Source organism: Chelonia mydas, chromosome 19, assembly GCF_015237465.2.
Source record: "Chelonia mydas isolate rCheMyd1 chromosome 19, rCheMyd1.pri.v2, whole genome shotgun sequence".
Lineage (NCBI taxonomy): Eukaryota > Metazoa > Chordata > Testudines > Cheloniidae > Chelonia > Chelonia mydas.
This window is the reverse complement of record NC_051259.2, coordinates 3,893,183-3,913,320: the sequence shown is the minus strand read 5'-3', so window position 1 is coordinate 3,913,320 and position 20,138 is coordinate 3,893,183. Positions and strand designations below refer to the sequence as shown.

The window sequence follows — 20,138 nt, the reverse complement described above, 5'->3', positions numbered from 1 at the left end:
GTTACTTCTTTAGCTCCAATGGCAGAGGTCTGTGCTGTGGGGCGGAAAGTCCCAGGTTCAGACCCTCCTGCTAATCTGCGATAGGGACAGTTCCGCTTGAGTGCTGCCTGATCTATGCAGGGGTGAGGAAGGAGTCTACCCACACCAGGGGGTTCGTTTCCTGACATCCCATGCAAAGCCCAGCTGAAGGGAGAGAGCCCGCAGCACAGCACAAGGGCCCCTGGCTGGCAAGGAGCGGGGAGCACAGAGCCTGGACAGGCTTCCTGGAGCTTGTTTTTAAGAAAACGTATCCCTGCGTTTTCATGCATTATTAACCACAGGACAGCAGCAGGTAATTTACAGCAATGGCTGCACAAGAGGCCAGGAGATATACACCCACGCGGCTCTCCAAGCAAACACAGCTCACCAGCGCGGTGATTTCTTACCGGCTCGGGGCTGTTCTCCCTGCCAAGCCACGAGCTGCAATTCTTTGCAGGGAGATGACACTCCAGCCAGCGCTGGGAGCGTCTCCAGTGGTTTCTCACCCAGAGACCGGACAATGGCAGAGTCGGGACCAATCACCGACTGCTCTGTGTTGGCAGCTTGGCGTAGCACTCATTGCCCGGAGCCCGCAGTGCACTTCACAAAGGGAACGGGTCATTATCCCCATCTTGACAGACAGGGAAACCGAGGCACAAAGGAGCAGGGACTTGCCCGAGTGAGTCAGTGGGGGAAGCCAGGCCTCACCCCACACATCCCCTGTCTATTTCCGGGGGCGTTCGCTCCCCTCTCCCCTGTTGGCTGTGTGATGCGCTGGATGCCCCTGGACTCTGGGAGGACAGACGGACCGACAGACCAACCAACCCTGAAGTTTGCTACCATTCAGCGACTGGGCTTTAATTTTCACTCTCCATGTTGCTTCCCAGGGAGGAGGCTGGGGGGCACTGTCCCGATCGAGGCAGAGCTGGCAGCTCCTCCTGTAGCAATAGCTGCCCGACATGTCCCATGAAGTCACTGGGAGTTTTGTCATTCGATCAGGCCTCATAACCCCAAGGGTGCTCTGCCTCCCCCATCCCTCCTCTTCCTTCCCTGGCTCTGTCTTCTCTCCCCTCCCCTCCCCATGCAAGCTTTCCCCCTCCCACACACCCCAACTCCACCCCTGGGTTATTTTAAAGGCTCAGTGCCCCCCACTGCCCACCTTGCCCAGTCTGCCAGGAGAAAGACTCACTGAGGAAGAGATTCCCCCTCACCCTCCTCCCAGCCTGCATGCAGCACTCTCTGATAACATGCCTCGGCCTTTAATATTTATTTACTGCTAAATATTTAAACCTGTTAAATAAATCTTTACACACGAGCCGCCTGGCAGAACCAGGTCCCCGCGGAGACCTGGGGCTGCCTTGGCAAAGGAGTGTGGGCGGCTGGAAAGCTGCATCCAACCCTTCTAGCTCATCAGGGCGGGCGTGTGCCTTCTGACCACACGCTGCCAGGTAACCTTGTCATCCTGGTGCCAGCCAGAGCCTGGCCCTGGGCGCAGACCTCCCTGCCCATAACACAATGCACGCAGTCTGGAGCTGGATTCCCCACTGCCCTGTGTTCTGCACAGCCAGTTACAATGGGGCAAAGTCCATTCACGTCCCGTCACCACCGGTTTAAATGAGGCACAAGGGTCAGGGCAACAGGGAATCAGGCCCATGGAGTGTGTGGTGCAGATGTGTCATTTAAACAATAGTCTTCCCTGTCCTTCCTCCGGTTTCCATCACAAAGCACTTTTACAGACATCAGTGATTATTACAGAGATGCTGGTACATTTTCTTCCTGTTTTAAAGGCAGGGAAACCGAGGCACGGAGATTAAGTGACCTTGCCCAGCTTAGCCAGCAAGTCAGTGTCTGAGTCAGGAATGGAACCCAGGAGTCCTGGCACCCAGAACACACCCCCTAACATCCAAGAGACGGGTCGACACCCTGCTCTGCACTGAGCTCACCGCAGCAGAGCCAAAGCCTTGGGCTGGGAGCTGAACTCATTACCCAGAGGCAAGAGTCACGGATACGGTGGAGCAAGGGGATGAGCTCACAGGCACTGAGGGAAAGAAGCTGCAGCTCCTATTCAAGGCAGCGTGGCCCCAGGGATAGGGCACTGGGCTGGGACTCAGGAGACCTGGGTTTTATTTCCTGCGCTGATGCCAACCTGCTCTGTGACCCAGGCAAGTCACTTCCCCTCCCCCTGCCTCAGTATCCCCTCCCACCCTAGGACTGGTTCCCTGGCTAGCCCACCTGAGCTGCTTAACCAAGGGCACATCACTGGGGTGGATAGCAAGACTCCTAGCATGAATCCTGTGCCGGATTGGAAGGCGAGCTGCCAAGGGGTCAGGGAGGTTTATTGGGCTCAGCACAACTGTGCAGAGTGCCCATGGGCCATGGCTGGGGGCTCCTTTCCCGGGGAGGCAGTGCAGCCAGCCAACAGGCAACCCACACACAGCCAAATGCAGAGTCACCAGCCAGCTTCTCCGCTAGGGAACCAGCCAGAATGACACCCAGAAAAATATACCCCCCCAGCCACGCCTCCTGGGCCACACCTGCCTCTCCCCTGCATCATCTCTATACAAGGGAAGCAGGAAAGAGCTGGAGGGGCAGAGGCAGGGACAGTGGGATGCAGGGGGCTAGTGTAGCATCTTGGCACCAGCCAGAGCAGCCCTCACTTGTATCGTTGCCCCCTGGGACTTTGCAGGGGCATAGAATCACCACAGCTGAAGGGCCAGTCCTGAGCTGCTCCCTATCTCATGATATGACGGTGGCCAAGAACCTTCAAACTATGCCCTGGTGTAAAGACAGCAGGCAGCCTGAAACACAGTGACATCTGCCTCACAGCAGGAAGCCTGAAACAATGATTAACTCCCCCCCGCTTTTTTTACTCAACCAGATGATAACTCTGAAACCTAATGATGTCTATTTGAATGTGAGCTGTTTTTCTGCTAATCCAAGCACATGACGAAGAAGAGGGATGATCACATTGCAGAGATTTGCACCAATGGCTGCGAGCAGCATTTTGTTATAGCACCATTAGTGGGCACAGTTTGGTTGGGGGGGGAGCTTAGCTCTGAGACAAAGGGGTGAGCTGAAAAGGCCAGTGTCGCTTCAACCCCTGCCTGACATACATCTCAGAATTAGGAAGGTCTGCTTCTGCTGAAGAGAAGGGATGGAAGGCGAGGAGGGAGAACCGGGTGTGTCCCAGACAAAGCTTAGCAACATAGCGGTTTGCTTTACTGAGCACCAGACACTGGAGCCACCATGCAGGGCTGCACCTTTATTTAGCTCATGATTTATATTATACCCACAGCACTGCCAACTCTGGAGGTTTTTTGGTGACTCTCTAGTTATTGGGCATTTTCCCAAAAGCCCCAGCTCCTGGAGTCATGGGATTTCATGAGAATCTCAGCTTTCATTTTCTAGTCCTCAGGGGGGGAGAGAAGAGCAGGAAAATGTGGTCCTGGAATGTTGGTTGGTTGGTTTGTTTCTTTTAAAGGTGAATTTAAAAATAATCCAGAAAAGCTCTCGGTTTGTAAAACCTCCTGATTTTTAAACTGATCTCCTGATTTGGGCGGGGTGGGGGTTGGGGGGACGCGTGGTTTTTGGGTACTTGAGGTGAGCAGTGCTGGAGTGCGCCTGCATGAAGGTTTGGGCAGGAACCAGATTACAACCCCCTAGCTGCTTTCCTATCTCCACTGCTTCCCAGCATAGCAACTGTCACTGGAGGAGTCCCGGTTACCAAGGAGGGGACCAGAGCATCCTCGAGAAGTTACATACATTAGAATTCAATTTTCATGTGTGCATTTAAAAATTAATACACTATCAAGTCAGCTACGTGAGCTGCTTCCGGGCAGCTCTGTTCAAACCTCATTACCAATGGATGGTGCATCCTAGGGGCCATGGCGTGTTACAGGCATTAAGCCCTGGGCGTGGCTGGCAGGGAGAGGGTGCCAGGTGGGGACTCTCCATGCTCGGCGAGCCATGGAACGGAGCCGGCTGTGGGATCGGGAGGACGGGGGTTGTCAGAGAAGGCGACGCGATCCAACGGTGGGAGCACGGGGAGGTCAAAGGTCAGCCTGCCCAGGGGCCAGACCCGGAGCCCTGTTACTATGGGGTAAACCCTGGATCACGCCACTGACTTTGCTGGAATTCTTGCACGTTTGCAGCACTCGAGCTGACAGCTCGCCAGCCCTGCAGGTCTAGTCCCAGCTCTGGCACCGACCTGGGCAGCTCTGGGCAAGGCTCTTAGGGCCAGATTTTTCAGCGAGCCCACCTCCCGTTTAGGCACCAAACTAAGGCTCAGCCTTTCAGCAGCTCCCACTGCAACACCCAGAGCCAGATCGCCCCGAGACCTCAGCCTGCAACACACCCAGCTCCTTGGGCCCGGCTCCCCTCCCACTGGTACAGAGCCAGGTGACTGCTGAAGTCAACCACTCTCAGTCCCATTTCACCTACCCTGGCTGCATAAAGGGGCCTCAAAGTGGGGTGGAAGCAACCCCCAGGGGCTCCCAAGCTGATGGGTTGTGCGTCAGCTCTGCTCCCAGCCCCTGGTGTAGGGATGGGTCTGGATTGCATTGCATTACAGTTACCCTCTGCTTTCCAGGACCCATGGGGAGCAGAGCATAAGCTAGAGCAACTCTGAGGCTGCTTGACACTGGGCCAGGCAGGGCCCTCCCCCTGGCATAGCCCAGAGCACCGGAGACATAAAGACGACTTCAAGTCACCTTAACCCTCACACACCATCCCAGCCCCACATTGAGGATTGGAGTATCGTAGCCTCACGCCCCATGGAATTAAACTGGGCTAAAGCCAGCGTGAATAGGGTGAGAACCAGACTTTCCCCCAGTACCTCCAGCCATAACAGGAGGTAAATCACAGTCACGTACCCTATGGGCATTGCCAGGACACTCACCGTCACACACTGGGAAGGTGCCGCTGCAGCGTCCGGTCAGTGTCTGTGTCCCACGGAGCGTCCCCTGGCCCTGTGTCCCTCGAGCTACATCTCCCAGGTTAGCCATCCCACGGGGGCGAAGGAGGGAGGTTTGGTCTGCGGTGTCTCTTCTCCCCCACCCCTCTCCGGTCCCTGCCTGCAGGGTGCCGTGCTGGCCAAGAGGGGCCCGCGTGGCTTGGCCCCCTCAACGTGCATCATTTGCACAAAAAAAGCCCTTCATGGGTGCAACCCAGGGCCCACAGGAAAGGCCAGAGGGATGCTGGGGAGGGGAGCCCGGGGCCTGATCTGGGGGAGCACAGCAGGAGAGGATTCTGCTAGCCTGAGCGGGTTGAAATCCCTATTGGTGGGCTCCACTGTACGGCAGGAGAATGAATGTCCTATCCCTTTAAGGGCCAAACCCAGACACAACAGGGCTTCCCTCAGCCATGGGGTAGGGCCTGGGACTCAGATAGGACAAGGGAACTGCCCTCGCTTCAGCCTTTCCCAGAGACCCTCCCCCTGGCCCCAGTGCCTGGCTCCCCACCCCCAGCACAGAGCTAGATCCAGGGAGGAGTGAGAGTAATTCATCCACCACAGCTGGTCCAGCCCTGCAAACCCCTGCACCCAGCCAGCAGGAGAGGGTTAACCCCTTCCCTCCTGAACGCTGGATGGGGTCTATACACCCCCATTCCAGGGGGTCGCCCCACACTCTTCATTAATCCCCTGGCTCCTCGTCTCTGGTGCAATGCAATCCACCCTGCTGAGCTGGGCTCCCAGGCAGGCCGCGCAGAGGCCAGCCGCAAAAGGAAACCCAGGGGAGCAGCAGGAGATGGAGCTAGTTACTCCAGAGGTGGGGCTGTCCCTCCCCAAATCAGATCTGGGCTAATGCCACAGCATGGCACTAGGGGCACTGTCCTGCTTGTAGGACCGAGCCCTTGTACCCATTAAAGAGCCCACGGCTCTTTTTTTTTTTTTTTGCTAGACTGGAAGATTAGCCCTGGGGTCCTGGCCCAATCTTCACCCAGGTGATTGCATCCTACCTCCCTGCATTCCCCCAGCAGTTTCAACAGGACGCAGGATTCTTCTTCTCTTCCTGTCCCACAGCAAAGTGTTACTGTGTGGCTGCTAAGCAGTGGCCACATTCCACCCCAGAGGTGGCTGCATCTCAGCCGCGGGAGAGGCGATTTGCATATGTCCTTCGTAAAGCACTTGGGGATGCTTCAGCAGACAGGGCTTGTTATGAACTGAGGTGATCACGGTCATTTCACTGTGCAGCATTTCCTGAGCTAATCACCTCTTAGCCCAGATTATTTTAACCAGACCACAAGTGACCACAAGGCTATTTGGGCAGGGGCCGGGGGTTAAAAGGGAAAACAGGAGATTTACCAGCTCTCTGCCCCTCTGGCATTTACCGTGCCCAGCTGCTCCTGCTGGAGGTAGCTGCGAGATGCAGGGCAGGAGCTTTGCCAATGGGCAAGCGCTACATGCAGCCCCACACAGACACGCTCTGGCTTTTAACACATCCCACGAGAGCGCGACCTTATCAGCCACAACCAGCACAGCCCCCGCAGGGCTCAGAGAGAGAGAGCGCACCCTGATGATTTGCTAAATTAAAGAGGCTCTGGCTGGCGGGCAGATGAGGTCTTCAATCACCCGGAGTTATGGATCATGCATATTCATCTCCAGTGCACGGAAAGCCTGTCCCTTGCCCCACGGCTCGGCCTTCCCTCTGACAATGGGGCTACCTCTGATGAACCCAAGCCAGGTGCAGCAGCTGTCAAAGGGAAGCCTGGCCCAGTGGGCCATCAATCCTCTTCTTTCACCAGCTCAGTCTGGAAACCCAATCATACCCTCCCGCCCTCAGAGCAGGGGGAATGGGCCGTGCCAGGGAGAGATCAGAGCAGGCCCCCTGCCCTGGCCAGCACAAGGCTACTCAGCATATCGCCAGGGGATGGCTCTTTCCTTGGGAGACTGTGGCCAGTCCAGGGCCCTGGCTACATGATTGTGGCCATGCCATAATATGGGGAGCATCAAGGGATTCACTCACCGCTAGGGCGCCTCCTCCTGGCTGCTCTGGGAATTAGCTCCTTCCAGGTCCAACATCCCCTTCCGTCGCTCACTTGCACACCCCACAGCCTCTCTCTCTGCAACTCAGGGTGCTCTCTCTCCGTGGCTTGGCCTTCTGGCCAGGTCAGTGTGTTTTCCCCCTTCCGGGGTATCAAAGACTCTCCCAGGAAGTCTTCAGATCCAGTGCCCTGACTGTGCCAGTTCCCCAGTGGCTGGCAGGGGAACCCGGGCCCACCCTGTACTCCAGGTTCCAGCTCAGGGACCCTCTAATCAGCAGCCAAGCTCTCAGCAAATTTCTCATGGCCAGTGAACCCCTGGTGGTGTGCCTAGCACCAGGGATTGGACAGGGCATCCTGCTGGATGGCTGCACTGGGCAATTATCCTTCCCCAGCTGGGATGGGAAGCCGAGGTGGGAGATGGCTCCTGAGCCGGGTAAAACAGACCCCAGGCCTGTGTGTTTGCTGCACTTACCTAACACAGCTCCAGCCCCAGGCCAGGCTGGGTGCAAATTCCCTTTCCCACAGCAGGATCATCCCTTGCAGTGCGTGCTGTGCCATGGGGGGGAGAGGACCACGGGCCAGTGCAGCACCAGCCCTTCCCCCACCAGCTCATTTCATGGCACTGGCTGAAATATTTAGCAGACATTAGCAATGCTGCAGCTCAGCAGCCTTTGCAATATCTCCACATCACACTCGATAGCCAGCACGCCTCCTAAATCAATTCATGGAGCCTGGACAGATCATAGAGATAGAATAGGGACAAACCCGCACTGAACCAGCCCAATTTCCACCCCAAACTGGGAATGCACAGGATCTCCCTCTAGTCCCAGAACAAACCCACCTGCCCTTTGAACCCCAGCCACCCGGAGCCAAAGGGAATGTGAACTGCCAGCCACCGAGGAAGGGGGCTGGGAGAGCCAGTGCTAGCAGCAGAGAAGGGGGATGATGGGCTGCTGGGGAGATGGCTGGTTTGATCCATGCAGCACTAGCTAGGGCAGTGCTGGGTTATTGGTACATCTCTGTGTCCCTGCTAGGCCAAAAGGGACTTGTTTTAGTTCATGCTCTTGCTTTTTTTATTAGCCTTCCTCTATTGTATTAAAAATAATCATCACGTTCCACTCAAACCTCAAATGAAGCAAGGGGTTTGGGGTTTTTTTAAATGCCAGAACGAAATCCTCCATGGGGCGGGAAGAACAAGTCATGACACTTATTAATTAAGGCAGCTTTAACAGTCATTCATCTGACCCAGCAAGCCTCAAAAGGCCCAAAGTGCAGTACAAGGGAGTTGCTCCTAACTTCCCAGCACTGCTGAAATGCGGCCTCTGGGGAAGGGCATAACAGCTGTTTCAACAGCATTCAGTGGCAGTTTAGGAGAAGGGGTGAGGGTGAATTCTGCAGGCCAGTGGAGAGCAAGGGGGAAAACAGCAATGGGAACACACTAAACCAAAAGACCAGGAGGTGAAGGAGGCCCCCATAAAAACTCCCTCCACTCACCTGCAACTAGCAGCTATGGTCCAGCTCAGCCACAGGCTCTGGGCTTGAGGCAGGATCCTCCAGCAGAGGGTCTCTGGCCTGTGCTCTGCAGGAGTTCAGAGCAGATGCTCCCATCTGGCTCTGAAATCAACGAGGACATGAACATCTCCCCTGACTTCAGGGCCTTCAAGTGGGAAGCAGCCAGTCTGACAGGGCCGAGCTCTCTAGTCAGAGTCCTTTGGTTCGGCAGCTTGGGAGATCTTGGATTCAACTCACTGCTCTGCCACAGGCTCAGTGTGTGACCACAGCCTCTCTGTGCCTCAGTTTCCCATCTGTACAAGAGTGAAAAGAGCCAGACCCTGTCTTACGGGGGTCTGAGGATAAATACATTAAAGGCTATGAGGGGCTCAAGTACTGTGATGACAGGGGCCAGATAAGTTCCTTAGACAGCCGGTCATGCGTCCTTCAAACCCCTCCCTGTCTCTCTAAGGACGGATGGCTAGAGCTGGGCAGCAGGGTGCCTGTGGTGAGGATAGACAGAGGCGGCATACGGTGAGAGGTGACAGAGAACTCCAGGCAGCTCCACGTTTCTTTCCTTTGTTATTCCTTTTAATTCATTCCGACGCTCCAATTAATTAAGCCCTCCAAAGAGAGCCCCCTCCCCCCAGGGTCAAAGGGCACACGCACGCTCTGAGACAGGAGGGGATGGTGCAAACGAAGGGGCTGACGAAGGCCTGAGATGAAGGCAAGAGCGCTCTGGGGACCTGTGCTGGGTCCCCAGTGCTCCTTTGCTGGTGGTGCGCTCCCCAGAAAGCCACCCGTTCCTCTAATTGGCTAATTAGCGCTTGCATTTCAAATGGCACATCAGAGTTGAGGTTAGGGGGGCACAAGAAATGAGGCAGGATTGTCAAAGTGCCAATTCCTTCTCCACAGACTCAGGCAGCTCTCCGGCCGGCTGGCACTGCCACCCCAAGCTCCTTTCACACTGCCAGGGCCAAGTTCCTATGGAAAGACAGGGAAGTCGCCTTTTTACATCCCCCAGATCCTCAGAGGTATTTAGGTGCCCAACTCCCTTTGATTTCAAGAGGAGTTAGGTCCCTAAAGATGTAGGAGGATCTGGTCCCTAAAAACTCTCTTGGCTCTTTTTGCAATGTTATTATTTACACTAGGGTAGCGTCTAGAGTCCCTAGCTGAGATCAGCAGCCCCGCTGCACCAGGCGCTGCACGGATCCTGACCGAGATCAGCGGCCTGTTGCACCAGGCGCTGTACAGACACATAGTGAGGGAGAGACCCTGCCCTGAACAACTCACAATCCAAGATCCTGTCTAAACACAGTTTTTGTACCCCTTTAACTGTACCCGTTTGAGAGTGGAACAAACCCCTTTGAAACCCCCTAGTGTGGACGCCGTTAGACCAGTGCATGCTCCTGCCCTCCTCAGAACACCTTTCCTGGGGCTGGGCCAAGCTGCACCTTCCTTTGGGCTCCTGTCAGGGCTGCTCCAAAGTCAGCCAGGGAGGCGAGTCACTTTGACTGTTTCCCCCGTGGAGGGTTATATGGAGGGAGCTGGCTGTGCCCCTGCTCCCCAGCCCAGGAGCGGAGTACGACAGGCCCAGGGCTCCAATCTGGTGCAGGCTGGAGTGGCTCCCAGGCTGAGTCCTGGCCTTGCCAAGCCATGCAATCAGCGAGCCCTGAGGGGACTCTGCCAGCTCTCAGCGGGAAGAAGATCCACTCCAGGTAGGGGCTCTCTGCTGTGACCACCCGGGGATTTTCATAGCCTGCTTTTCAGGCTCAATAAACCTGAGTGACAAGGACACACTCCATAAACCATAACTGCTTCCTGCCACTGGGCAGGGACCAGACCCAGGGGGAGCCAGCTCCTGTCAGCCAGGGGGGCCAGAGCACACGGGGGTTAGGCACAGGAGCACCAGAGACACCTCCCCTGTGATCCCCATCACCACATGCAGTCCAGAGCTGAACTCTGGGGGTGCTCCTAGATCCCATCCTCCTCTTCCCCACCCCACCTCCTGTCCCTGCACCGTCAGTGGCGAGGGGGAGGGGGTCAGACAGGCTCCCCCTGCAGGTCAGCACAGCAAAGGGGCATACGACTGGGCAGGGATAAGGGGATAGTGTCAAGGTGGCTAGGTAAAAACTGCCCTGCCTGGCCAGCAGGGGGCGCACTGGGGGGCCAGCAGGGGGCGCACTCAGCTGAACCCAGGGCCCTAGGCAGAGGCAGAACACAAGGGAGGTGAAAGCCAGCGTGTGAGCGTGAGCGGGTGTGAGCAAACGTGTGCAAGTATCCGTGGCATACGGCCCTCCCATGGGCAGCACGTGAGACTAACTCGTGGGTGTGACGGTGTCACCCCCGAGGGGCCGGCGTACGTCACGGCAGCTAAAGGGGAATCTCTGGGCTCCTAGCGCTGACAACTTCCCAGGACTCCTTGCGGCAGCAGCAGGGGCTGGCATGGACAGAGGTGCACGGAGAGGTGACAGCCAGCCACCGAAAGAGAGAGGGAGAGCGATCGGAGACCCCTGCGGTGACCCTGGCTCCCTGCCCCACGTCCCTCCTCTCCTCTTGCTCCAGCAGTCTGAGGGCTGCCCCTCCCAAGTGCTCTGCACCCCCTGTGCCCCTGCCGGCTTTGCTACAGGCTCCCCCATAACGCTCAGCTGAGGCCCCCCTCCCTCCCCCCCGCCGGCTATTTGAAGAAGACCATGAAGCGGGAGCATGGGGAGGAGCGCACACTCCACCCTGCCAGGGAGCAGCCAGCTCTCTGGAGCTGCCAACAGCCCTTAGCCAGGGCTAACACAGCACCCGGGTCTCACCCTCTGGGAGGAAACAGGCCTGGCTTCACCTGGCATCCAGCTCTGTCACTGGAGAGGTGTCTACTGGTTACACTGGGGTTACACTATTCCTGCTCTGGGGTGGGTTAGAGTGGGGGTGGGGGGCTGGTGGTCAGGACTCCTGGGTTCTATTCCTGCTCTGGGGGTGGGTTAGAGCAGGGGGTGGGGGGGCTGGTGGTCAGGACTCCTGGGTTCTGTTCCTGCTCTGGGGATGGGTTAGAGCAGGGGGTGGGGGGGCTGGTGGTCAGGACTCCTGGGTTCTATTCCTGCTCTGGGGGTGGGTTAGAGCAGGGGGTGGGGGGGCTGGCGGTCAGGACTCCTGGGTTCTGTTCCTGCTCTGGGACAGGTGGGGGCATCTGGTGGTTAGAGCAATTAAAGCCAGAGGCCTAAGAGTCAGGACTCCTGGCCTCAGCAGTGAACAGTGCCCTTCTCCCTGTCTCTGGCTTTCTCTCCCCTTGCCTGGGTTCGTCACTTGACTCTCCGGCGATGTCATTCAGCGCTGGGGGTGGGACACAGGCTCCGGGCGCAGCATCGATCTATCGGGCTGTGTGCCTGGAATGCTGAGACCAGCCCCTGCCGCTACCTAGCCCAGCCTCTCACCTTCAGCCTGGTGAGCAGAATCCCTGAGCGAGCCCAGCGCCCTCCCGCTGCCGTGAGCAGCTGGGCCCAAGCCACGCTGCTGAATTTCTCCCTGGGGCCCCCGGCTCTCCCTGGGTGGTTGAGGCAGCCGGGACCACAGGAGCCGTGAGCGGGGGGCAGCACCCCCTCCTGGCTGGGCTGATGCAGCTGGGCAGGGGCTGGCGTGACACGAGCGTAGGTGGGGCTGGTGTTGGCTGAGGTCGGTGGTGGCCGCCAGCTCCAGCAGCAGGGGGCTGGCACCCTGGCCACGCACCTCGGTTGGCTCCCCTTGCTGTGCAGCTCCGTCACCTGGGGAGCAGCCGCGCCTCGTGCATTATTTATGAATGGATCTCTAGACCTGTCTACGCGTGTGAGCTGCTGCCCTCTGGGGGAGCACAGGTGTATAACAGTCCTCTCTGCGAGCCGCTCACTGCCTGTGTACTCCGGGGCTCAAGGTCACCTCTCCCACAGCACTGCCAGCCGCACGCGGCCAGAAACCAGGCCCACGGCAGCAGGAGTTTTAAAGGACTCACAATCCACGTGGGGTGCTTTGCCTTCTGGTGTCTGAGCCTTTTCTCAAGCTTCTCCACAATCAACCGGGCTAGAAACTTTGAATGTTGAGATGCTCACGTGACTCCGGGAGCTGGGGCTTTAAGGAAAAACACCAGACTGGCATGAGTCAGACTGCAGGTGGTTGCCCAATGTTGGGGCGTCTTATTTCTGTGCAGAGCCAGGATTGTTTCCCCTGCCGCAGGGACTGCCACAGGTGGCTACAGAAGGGAACTGACCCTCCTAAAGAGAAGCTGCCCTTCCTAGGGGATCTCTGAGCAAGTAAGTGGGAACTGGCATCCTTCCACTGCTCCCGGCCCCCACCCTCTGCCCCAGCCAGTGCTAACCTCTCCAGAGGCGACAGCCTGAATGATGGAGGCTGGAGGGATTCTATTGTTCTTCCCCCAGCAACTTGGCTTCTCCAGCAGCTTGGCTCCCCCTCTTCCATCCCCCATCCCCCCCACCCCCTCTGCACCAAGTCTCTAAGGTGCCACAAGTCCTCCTTTTCTTTTTGCGGATACAGACTAACACGGCTGCTACTCTGCACCAAGTCCCATGACTCACTCAGCTCAGTGGGTCTGCACCTGCTGCCCTGCACCAGCACTCCCCCTCCTGGCAGCCAGAGGTACCCGCACAGGAGCAGGCAGGGCAGAGAAGATTCCCCTCCTTCATGCCTCTGAAAGGGGTCTCTCCCTTCCGCTGCACCCCACTCAGTGGAATCAGGTGTCTCAGGCATGGCACAGCGGGGGACTGCATGGCCCAGCAGGGCCTCTCCTAGCTCAGCACAGGGGGTCATGGTGCAGGTGTCCTCTCATCTGGGGGCTCTGCAAACAATGCCCCCAGCCTCAGCCCCTGCTGGAGCCCTGGCGGGAGTGGGAGATGCTTAGGCACATTTGTAGTGCCCCACGGGGACCGTACGCCCTGGGGTGGGGACTGGCATTTCTACATTGGAGTAGGTGCCAAGGCTTGGGGTTAAACAGATTCCAAGCTGGGGCTGCAGGGGAGAGTGACCAGAGGTGCCGATTTCATAAGGACAGTCCTGATATTTGGGGCTTTGTCTGATATAGGCACCTATTACCCCCCACCCCCGTCCTGATTTTTCACACTTGCTATCTGGGCACCCTACTGCAGGGATCCAGGTCTCCGGGCTGCCCACACATCACCAGCCAGTGATATCACCACGGGAACCTCCACAGGGCCGTGCCAACCCCCAGAGCATAGCACGGTCGCAGCCTGCTCTCAGGGCGGTAAACAAGCTCATTCACAGGGGCACGTTAGTGCATCCGGACCTTGCTAGACAGCTGTGACTCAGTGTGGGAGCGAAGGAAGCTGAAATGTTTGCATGACAAGCAGCTCCATTCAGACCGGGAGGAACAGATTCTAACAGTCAGCTCTTCGGCAAAGAAACCACAGCTCTGACTCTCACGCACATGTGAATGCAGATACACACACACAGGGGCCCATTTGATTGCACTCAGCAAGACACACACACCCCTGGGCAGTTGCACACAGCATAGATGTGCATGAAGACACACACGTATGCAACTAGGCATATCAAAAGACACGTACACACACAGACCCAACGGCTGGAAGTTGAAGCTAGAACAAATTCAGAGTGGAAAGAAGGCGAGGGTCATTCCCCATTGGAACAACTTCCAAGACTTGTGGTGGAATCTCCATAACGGGCAACTTTTAAAGCAGGACGGGATGTTTTTTCTAAAAGATCTGTGTTAGTTCCACCAGGAATTAATTCAGGTCTGGGTCTGGGTCTGCATTTACGTCAGACAGGAGGGCAGAAGAGAGGATCACAGTGCTCCCTTTGGGCTTTACAATCTATGCATGCATGATTGTGCAAATGCACACAGCATAGACACACACTGGGGATGCGCACAAAATTCAGGAACACGCCCATGCACTGCACAGATCCTAGACACACAGGGACCTGCGTGCGCAATTATATGCATCATAGAGAAGCATGCATACGCAATTGCACACAATAGACACATGCACATTGCACACACAATCGTGCAAATTCACACTAACCACACGCGCACACACAGGTAGGAACACATGCCAAAGCACAGATACACACCCTCATAAAATCTGCAGATGACACTAAGCAGGAAGGGGCTGCAAGCACTTTGGAGGACAGGATTAGAATTCAAAACAACCCTGACAAATTGGAGAACTGGTCTGAAATCAACAAGATGAAGTTCAATAAAGACAAGTGCAAAGTACTTCACTTAGGAAGGGAAAGAAATCAAATTCCCAGTTACAGAAAGGGGACTCGCTAGTTAGGCGGCAGTACTGCTGGAAAGGATCTGGGGTTCTAGTGGTTCACAAACGGAATACGAGTTGACAGTGTGATGCAGTTGCAAACAAGGCTACTGTCATTCTGGGGTGTGTTCACGGGAGCGTCAGACATAAGACATGGGGGGTAGTTGTCCTGCTCTACTCAGGACTACGAGGCCGCACCTGGAGGACTGGGTCCAGTTCTGGGCAGCACACTTTAGGAAAGATGGGGACAAATCGGAGAGTCCAGAGGAGAGCAACAAAAATGATTAAAAGGTTTGGAAAACCCGACCTCTGAGGAAAGGTTAAAAAACCTGGGCACCTCTGGGCTTGGCCGGGAGCTGATCACAGCCTTCAGATACGTGAAGGGCCGTTCCAGAGGAGAGGGCTCAGTCGTTCTCCCTGTCCCCGGAAGGTAGGACGAGAAGGAATGGGCTTAATCTGCAGCAAAGGAGATTTGGGATTCGGTAGCTGGAAACGCTTTCTAATGATAAGGGTGCTTAAGCTCCGGAACAGGCTCCCAAGGGAGGTGGTGGAATCCCCACTGGAGGTTTTTAAGAACAAGTTGGACAAACCCCTGTCAGGGCTGGGCTGGGTTTACTTGGAGCTGCCTCTGGGCAGGGGGCTGGACTCGGTGGCCTCTTGAGGTCCCCCCCGGCCTTCGTTCCGCTGATTGTATGATGCCTACCCAGCCCAGCTCATGGGGCTGCAGCGTCTCTCCTGCCTGCCGCTCACACAAGCTGCCTCCTCCCTGACACAGCCGGGCTGGCTACTAGTTTTGCTCTGAAACACACCAGTGACCAAAATGCCCCTAGTTCAGCTACCACAGACTTGGCTGGAGGCCCATCTCTGCCCAGCATCCCAGCAAGCAGCACCCAGTGGGCAGCAGCCGCCTACCCAGAACTCAAGGCAGACACTGGCTGTCCACGGGCAAGAGCAGAAACCTCCGAACCTCTTGTCAGCAGCACGACGCTCCCTCGCCAGCGGGCACAAGCTCAGTCGCGCAAGAGAGCCACACCCCAGAGGCCACCTGCTCCCAGGTGGGGCAAGCCAGGACCCAGCTGGGAACTGCAGCTCTGGAGATGCCTGGTGTGGGCCTGGGCTTGTCGTCACTCAAACGAGGGGGGTTGGCAGGACGGGATGGGCTGCGAAGCCGGAGTGCCTGGCAGCAGGGCCCGGCCGAACAGGCCACAGAAATGAAGCTCACGGTAGGTGCTGTCAGTCCTGCCAGCAATTATCTGTGCAGCCCCGAGCCAGAGCCAGCCCCACACATGCCAGCGGCGCTGCAGGGTGACAGACGATAGTGCAACGTGCTGTCTCAATGTGCAGCCCCTGGGGACCGGTGAACCCTGGCTCCATCCCTCTGCTCCCCTGCAAGAGCCTCTAGGGCCCACCGCAGATGGCACTGACTTCCCAACGGCACCATGTGTTCGCCCAGCTAACACCAAGCAGAGCCCTTGGCCCCCTTTCCTCCCCAAGGCTCCCAAAGCACCTCACCAACCGTCTGCACACGCCATGCACTGAAATGTGGCTACCTCTGGGGCAGAGGGCAGCAGCCAGGCATACAGCAACACTGCACGCCCCGGGGGAGGGAAACCCCGGCGAGGACTCTGGGCCAGCCCTGCCTGCTCTTACGAGATGCGCCACAAGGATCTTTAACATGCACCCGGTGCGGACGGGACAGGACATTGGGAGGTTCCAGGGCTCACTGCGCCAGGCAGAAGCCTGGGGCTGGGGAGACCCTGCTGCTCAGGGGGGCTCGCTGCATGGGGGCTGGGGTGTGAAATTAAGTTCCCAAATAGCCTCATTTAGTATAAAATAATCATGGGGTTGGGGGTCAAACACCCAGCAATTATTAGACACGTGTGCAGACGCAGAGCCAGTTAGTAGCCATCCATACATCGAGGGGGCGTTATACTTAGAGGGGGCATTGCTATTTCCCACTGCCCTGCCCTGGATAACCTTCCCCACTGCTGCTACTAAAGTCTCCCCAACGAGTAAGCACCTCCCCATCAGTACAGCAACCCCCCGGGTCACTGCCCACTCATGATTATGGATCTAGCCCCCTGGAGCAGCTGTGCCCCCTTCCCATTAGTCTGGGGAACTGTTACTAGAGAGTGCCCTACAGATAGCTGTCCCCAGCCACCACAGAGGACCGCATACGACAGGGCCCCACAGGGCCCCTGGCACTAGCTGTCTGGGTTTTTGCTGGGGGAAGATGCATTGGGAGGGACCTTACAGTGACCCTGTAATAAGACACCCAACCTGAGGTGCATGTGCCTCAGTTTCCCCTCAGCCCAGCCACAAAAAAAGAGCACAGTCTCTCTCACTGTCTGATACAAATGATGCCACCTCTGGGTAGAATTTATTCATGTACACGTGCATTAGTCCGTGGACCCCTCATGGGAAAAACCCTTCTCCCAGTTCCCCTAGTAAAACACACCAATGCATGCTGGTTTTCCACTCCCCTTCCCAGCAACATCACTTCCAGGTCACCCACCCGGGAGCCCAGCAGCACTCGGTCCCCAGTGCCTTTCCACCCTCAGTGCAGGCCCCCACTTGCCCGGCCAGCCACTTGAGAGCGACTGCCTCATGGCTCTTCGACCTGACCACAGCCCCCCAGCTCAGAACCCCCTCAGCCCCCCAGCACTGGCTCTCCAGCTCAGGAAGGCCAGTGGCCAGGCTCCTGCTGGTCTCTGCGCAACCCTTCCCTGCTCCAGGGGGCCTGAAGCACCCCGACTCCCCCAGCAGCTCTCAACTGCTCCTTCCCTTGCTTGCCCCAGGCAGCTCTGATCCCCTAGGGCCCTAATTAAGCCTAAGTGAGGGTCAAGTGCCCAGTCACAGGTGCACGGGCCTCTTCCCTCTTAAAGGGCCAGTGTCACCCTATGACAGACCCCATATCAACGGACCCTTGGGGAGAGCAGACCCCAGCCAGACGACCCGTCCCTGCTGGGAGCCGGCTGCAGTGCTCCGTTCCGGCTGCGCCGAGCTAGGAGACAAGGAAAAGAACTTTGAAGAGAAAACGCAGTTTATGCACAAATTCACGTGGCCCGTTTCCAAGCAGCCTTGTCTCCAAGCAGGCGGGACCCTCCGTCCTGGCCATGGGCGTTACACCAGGTACAAAGCCATGCATCCCTCCCACCAACTAACAGCCTGTCGTAACCCTCCGGGGCACATCCCCATCAGGAGGGCCAGGAGCTAATTACTGCTAGTGCTCAAGTCCCCACAATCCAGCCGAGAGGCTGGAGACGCTCTGATGGGGCTGATGGGTGAGTGACATGCCCTGAGCAGCGACGGTAGGGGACATCTGCCCAAGGGGGGTTTAACGCGCCAGAGGAGCAGGAAGGCAGGGATGGGGCAGCTCCGTACCCATGCTGAGCAAAGAAGGGGTTCCAAAACAGGCAGGAGCAGCCCAGGAGCCCAGGAGAAGCCTCTCACTCCGGCAGCAACATGAAGGCAACAAGGCCAGCACTGCTGAGGAGAGAGACATGCCACCGCCACGTCCCTCGAATCTTCAGATCCAGCCGAAGCCCCGCGGAGGCCCATGTCCCAGAGGAGCACTGGGGGCTGGACTGCCTGGGGGTGGCAGAGAGTGAGATCCAGGTGGGCCGGGTGCATCCGGGCAGGTTGGCTCAGACTCGTCAGCAAAGCCGTTCCTGCCAACCTCCTGCCACGGGGCACACTGGCAGGGAGCGGATCCCCAGCTCACACCGGACACTTGGTCACCCTCCAATCAGGCCAGGGAGATGCTGTTACCAGGTGACCCCCCACGCCCCACTGGAAGAGCTCCGGTGGCAAGTTCAAGATTCGCACAACGAGGCCAAGACGCTGGAGGCTGGCGCTAGGGTGGACCAGTGCCCTGGAGAGGGAGCCGAGCTAAGCCGTGAGCCGTTCTCCCAGTGGCCCCGCTAGGAGGAGGTGAAGGAGGAGGAGCGGACGTTGGGAATGGATCTCTCCAGCGGGGAGGGGGGCAGTGGGAGGCACCGGACGATCTTGCGCGCAGTCATCCACAGATCAGCCCGGAAGCGCTTGATGGAGAAGCAGTAGATCAGCGGATCGATGCAGCTGTTGAGGCTCAGCAGGGCCACACTCAGGGTGTGCAGGATGTCCAGGGTGGAGGGTGGGCTGCAGCCGGGGGTCTGCGTCCGGCTGGCCACCCAGGGGGCCAGGGTGAGGTGGTAGGGGGCCACGCAGACCACGAACACCAACAGCATGCCCAGCACCATGGCCCGGGCCAGCCGGCGGTGGCTGCCGTGGGAGGCAGTGGCCGAGAGCGACCTCATGATGGAGGCGTACGCGCCCAGCACCACCAGGAAGGAGGCCACGAAGAAGCCCACCATGGCATAGGCATAGTTCCTGTGCCCCGCAGACTGCTCAAAGCACTTGGTGCCCTGAGAGCCCACCCAGGTCTGCTGGGCTGCCAGGGAGGGGATGGCGCAGCCCAAACACAGCAGCCAGACCGCCACGCAAGCTGCCATGGCCCCGTGGCGCCGGTTCAGAGCCAGGTCCAGCCTGGCCACGCGGACGGTGCAGTAGCGATCGAAGCTGATGAGGGTCATGAAGGCGATGGCACTGTAGGTGGCTATGTAGTAGGCAGCCCCAGCCAGACGGCAGGTGGCGTCTGAGAGGGCCCAGTGCCCCCCGGCCAAGTAGTAGGGGATCCAGAGGGGCAGGGTGAGGTTGAAGAGGATGTCGGCCAGCGTGAGGTTGATGAGGTAGATGCGGATGGCCTTCCTCACCTGGCCACTCTGCAGAAAGGCCAGCAGGGCCACCAGATTGCCAGGCAGCCCCACGCAGAGCACCACGCAGTACACTAGGGGCACCAGCACAAACTGCACGGGGTCACTCAGCTCACACTCCCCGCGGCCAGCACCCAGGGGTGCCTCCGTTGCCTCCAGCCCGGCCGTCCAGTTGTTCATCTCAGCACCTCTGGAAGACAAGAGAGGGCAGGGTTAGAGGGGAGGCCTGGGCTGTGTGCCTGAAAGGGGGTCAGAGTCCTGAGCTGGGGGGACGGGGGACTGACACTGATTAGGAGCCCCTCATAAAGCTATGTTGTCAACCTGGCCCCAGCACACCTTGCTGGGTAGGAGGAGCCAACCTGACCCCCTCAAACTCCGGAGAAGTTCTATCTATCCCTATCCCCACGCCTCCACCTATCTCCCCATCCACCCATTGATCTATCCAGCCAGCCAGCTCCATAAATACCCCTCGAGCTCTCTCTCCATCCACACCCCTCCAATGAGCCATACATCCACCCAGACCTCTCCCCCTCTCCATTCAGCCCCTCTCTCCACCCATCTCCACACACACTCCTCTATCCATCCAGCTAAGCATCTAGGCACTGAACTCCCAGTAAAGCCTGAAAGC

At 57.8% G+C, this 20,138-nt stretch overlaps 1 protein-coding gene across 1 annotated transcript; it reads right to left on the bottom strand.

Annotated features, from left to right (window-relative positions):
* Positions 1 to 18,679: 18,679 nt before the first annotated feature.
* On the bottom strand, positions 18,680 to 19,690 carry LOC102935080 (platelet-activating factor receptor). The gene has a single exon (XM_007060755.3). The coding sequence runs from the start codon at positions 19,688 to 19,690 to the stop codon at positions 18,680 to 18,682; it is 1,011 nt and encodes a 336-aa protein (XP_007060817.2).
* Between the last annotated feature and the right edge of the window lie 448 nt (positions 19,691 to 20,138).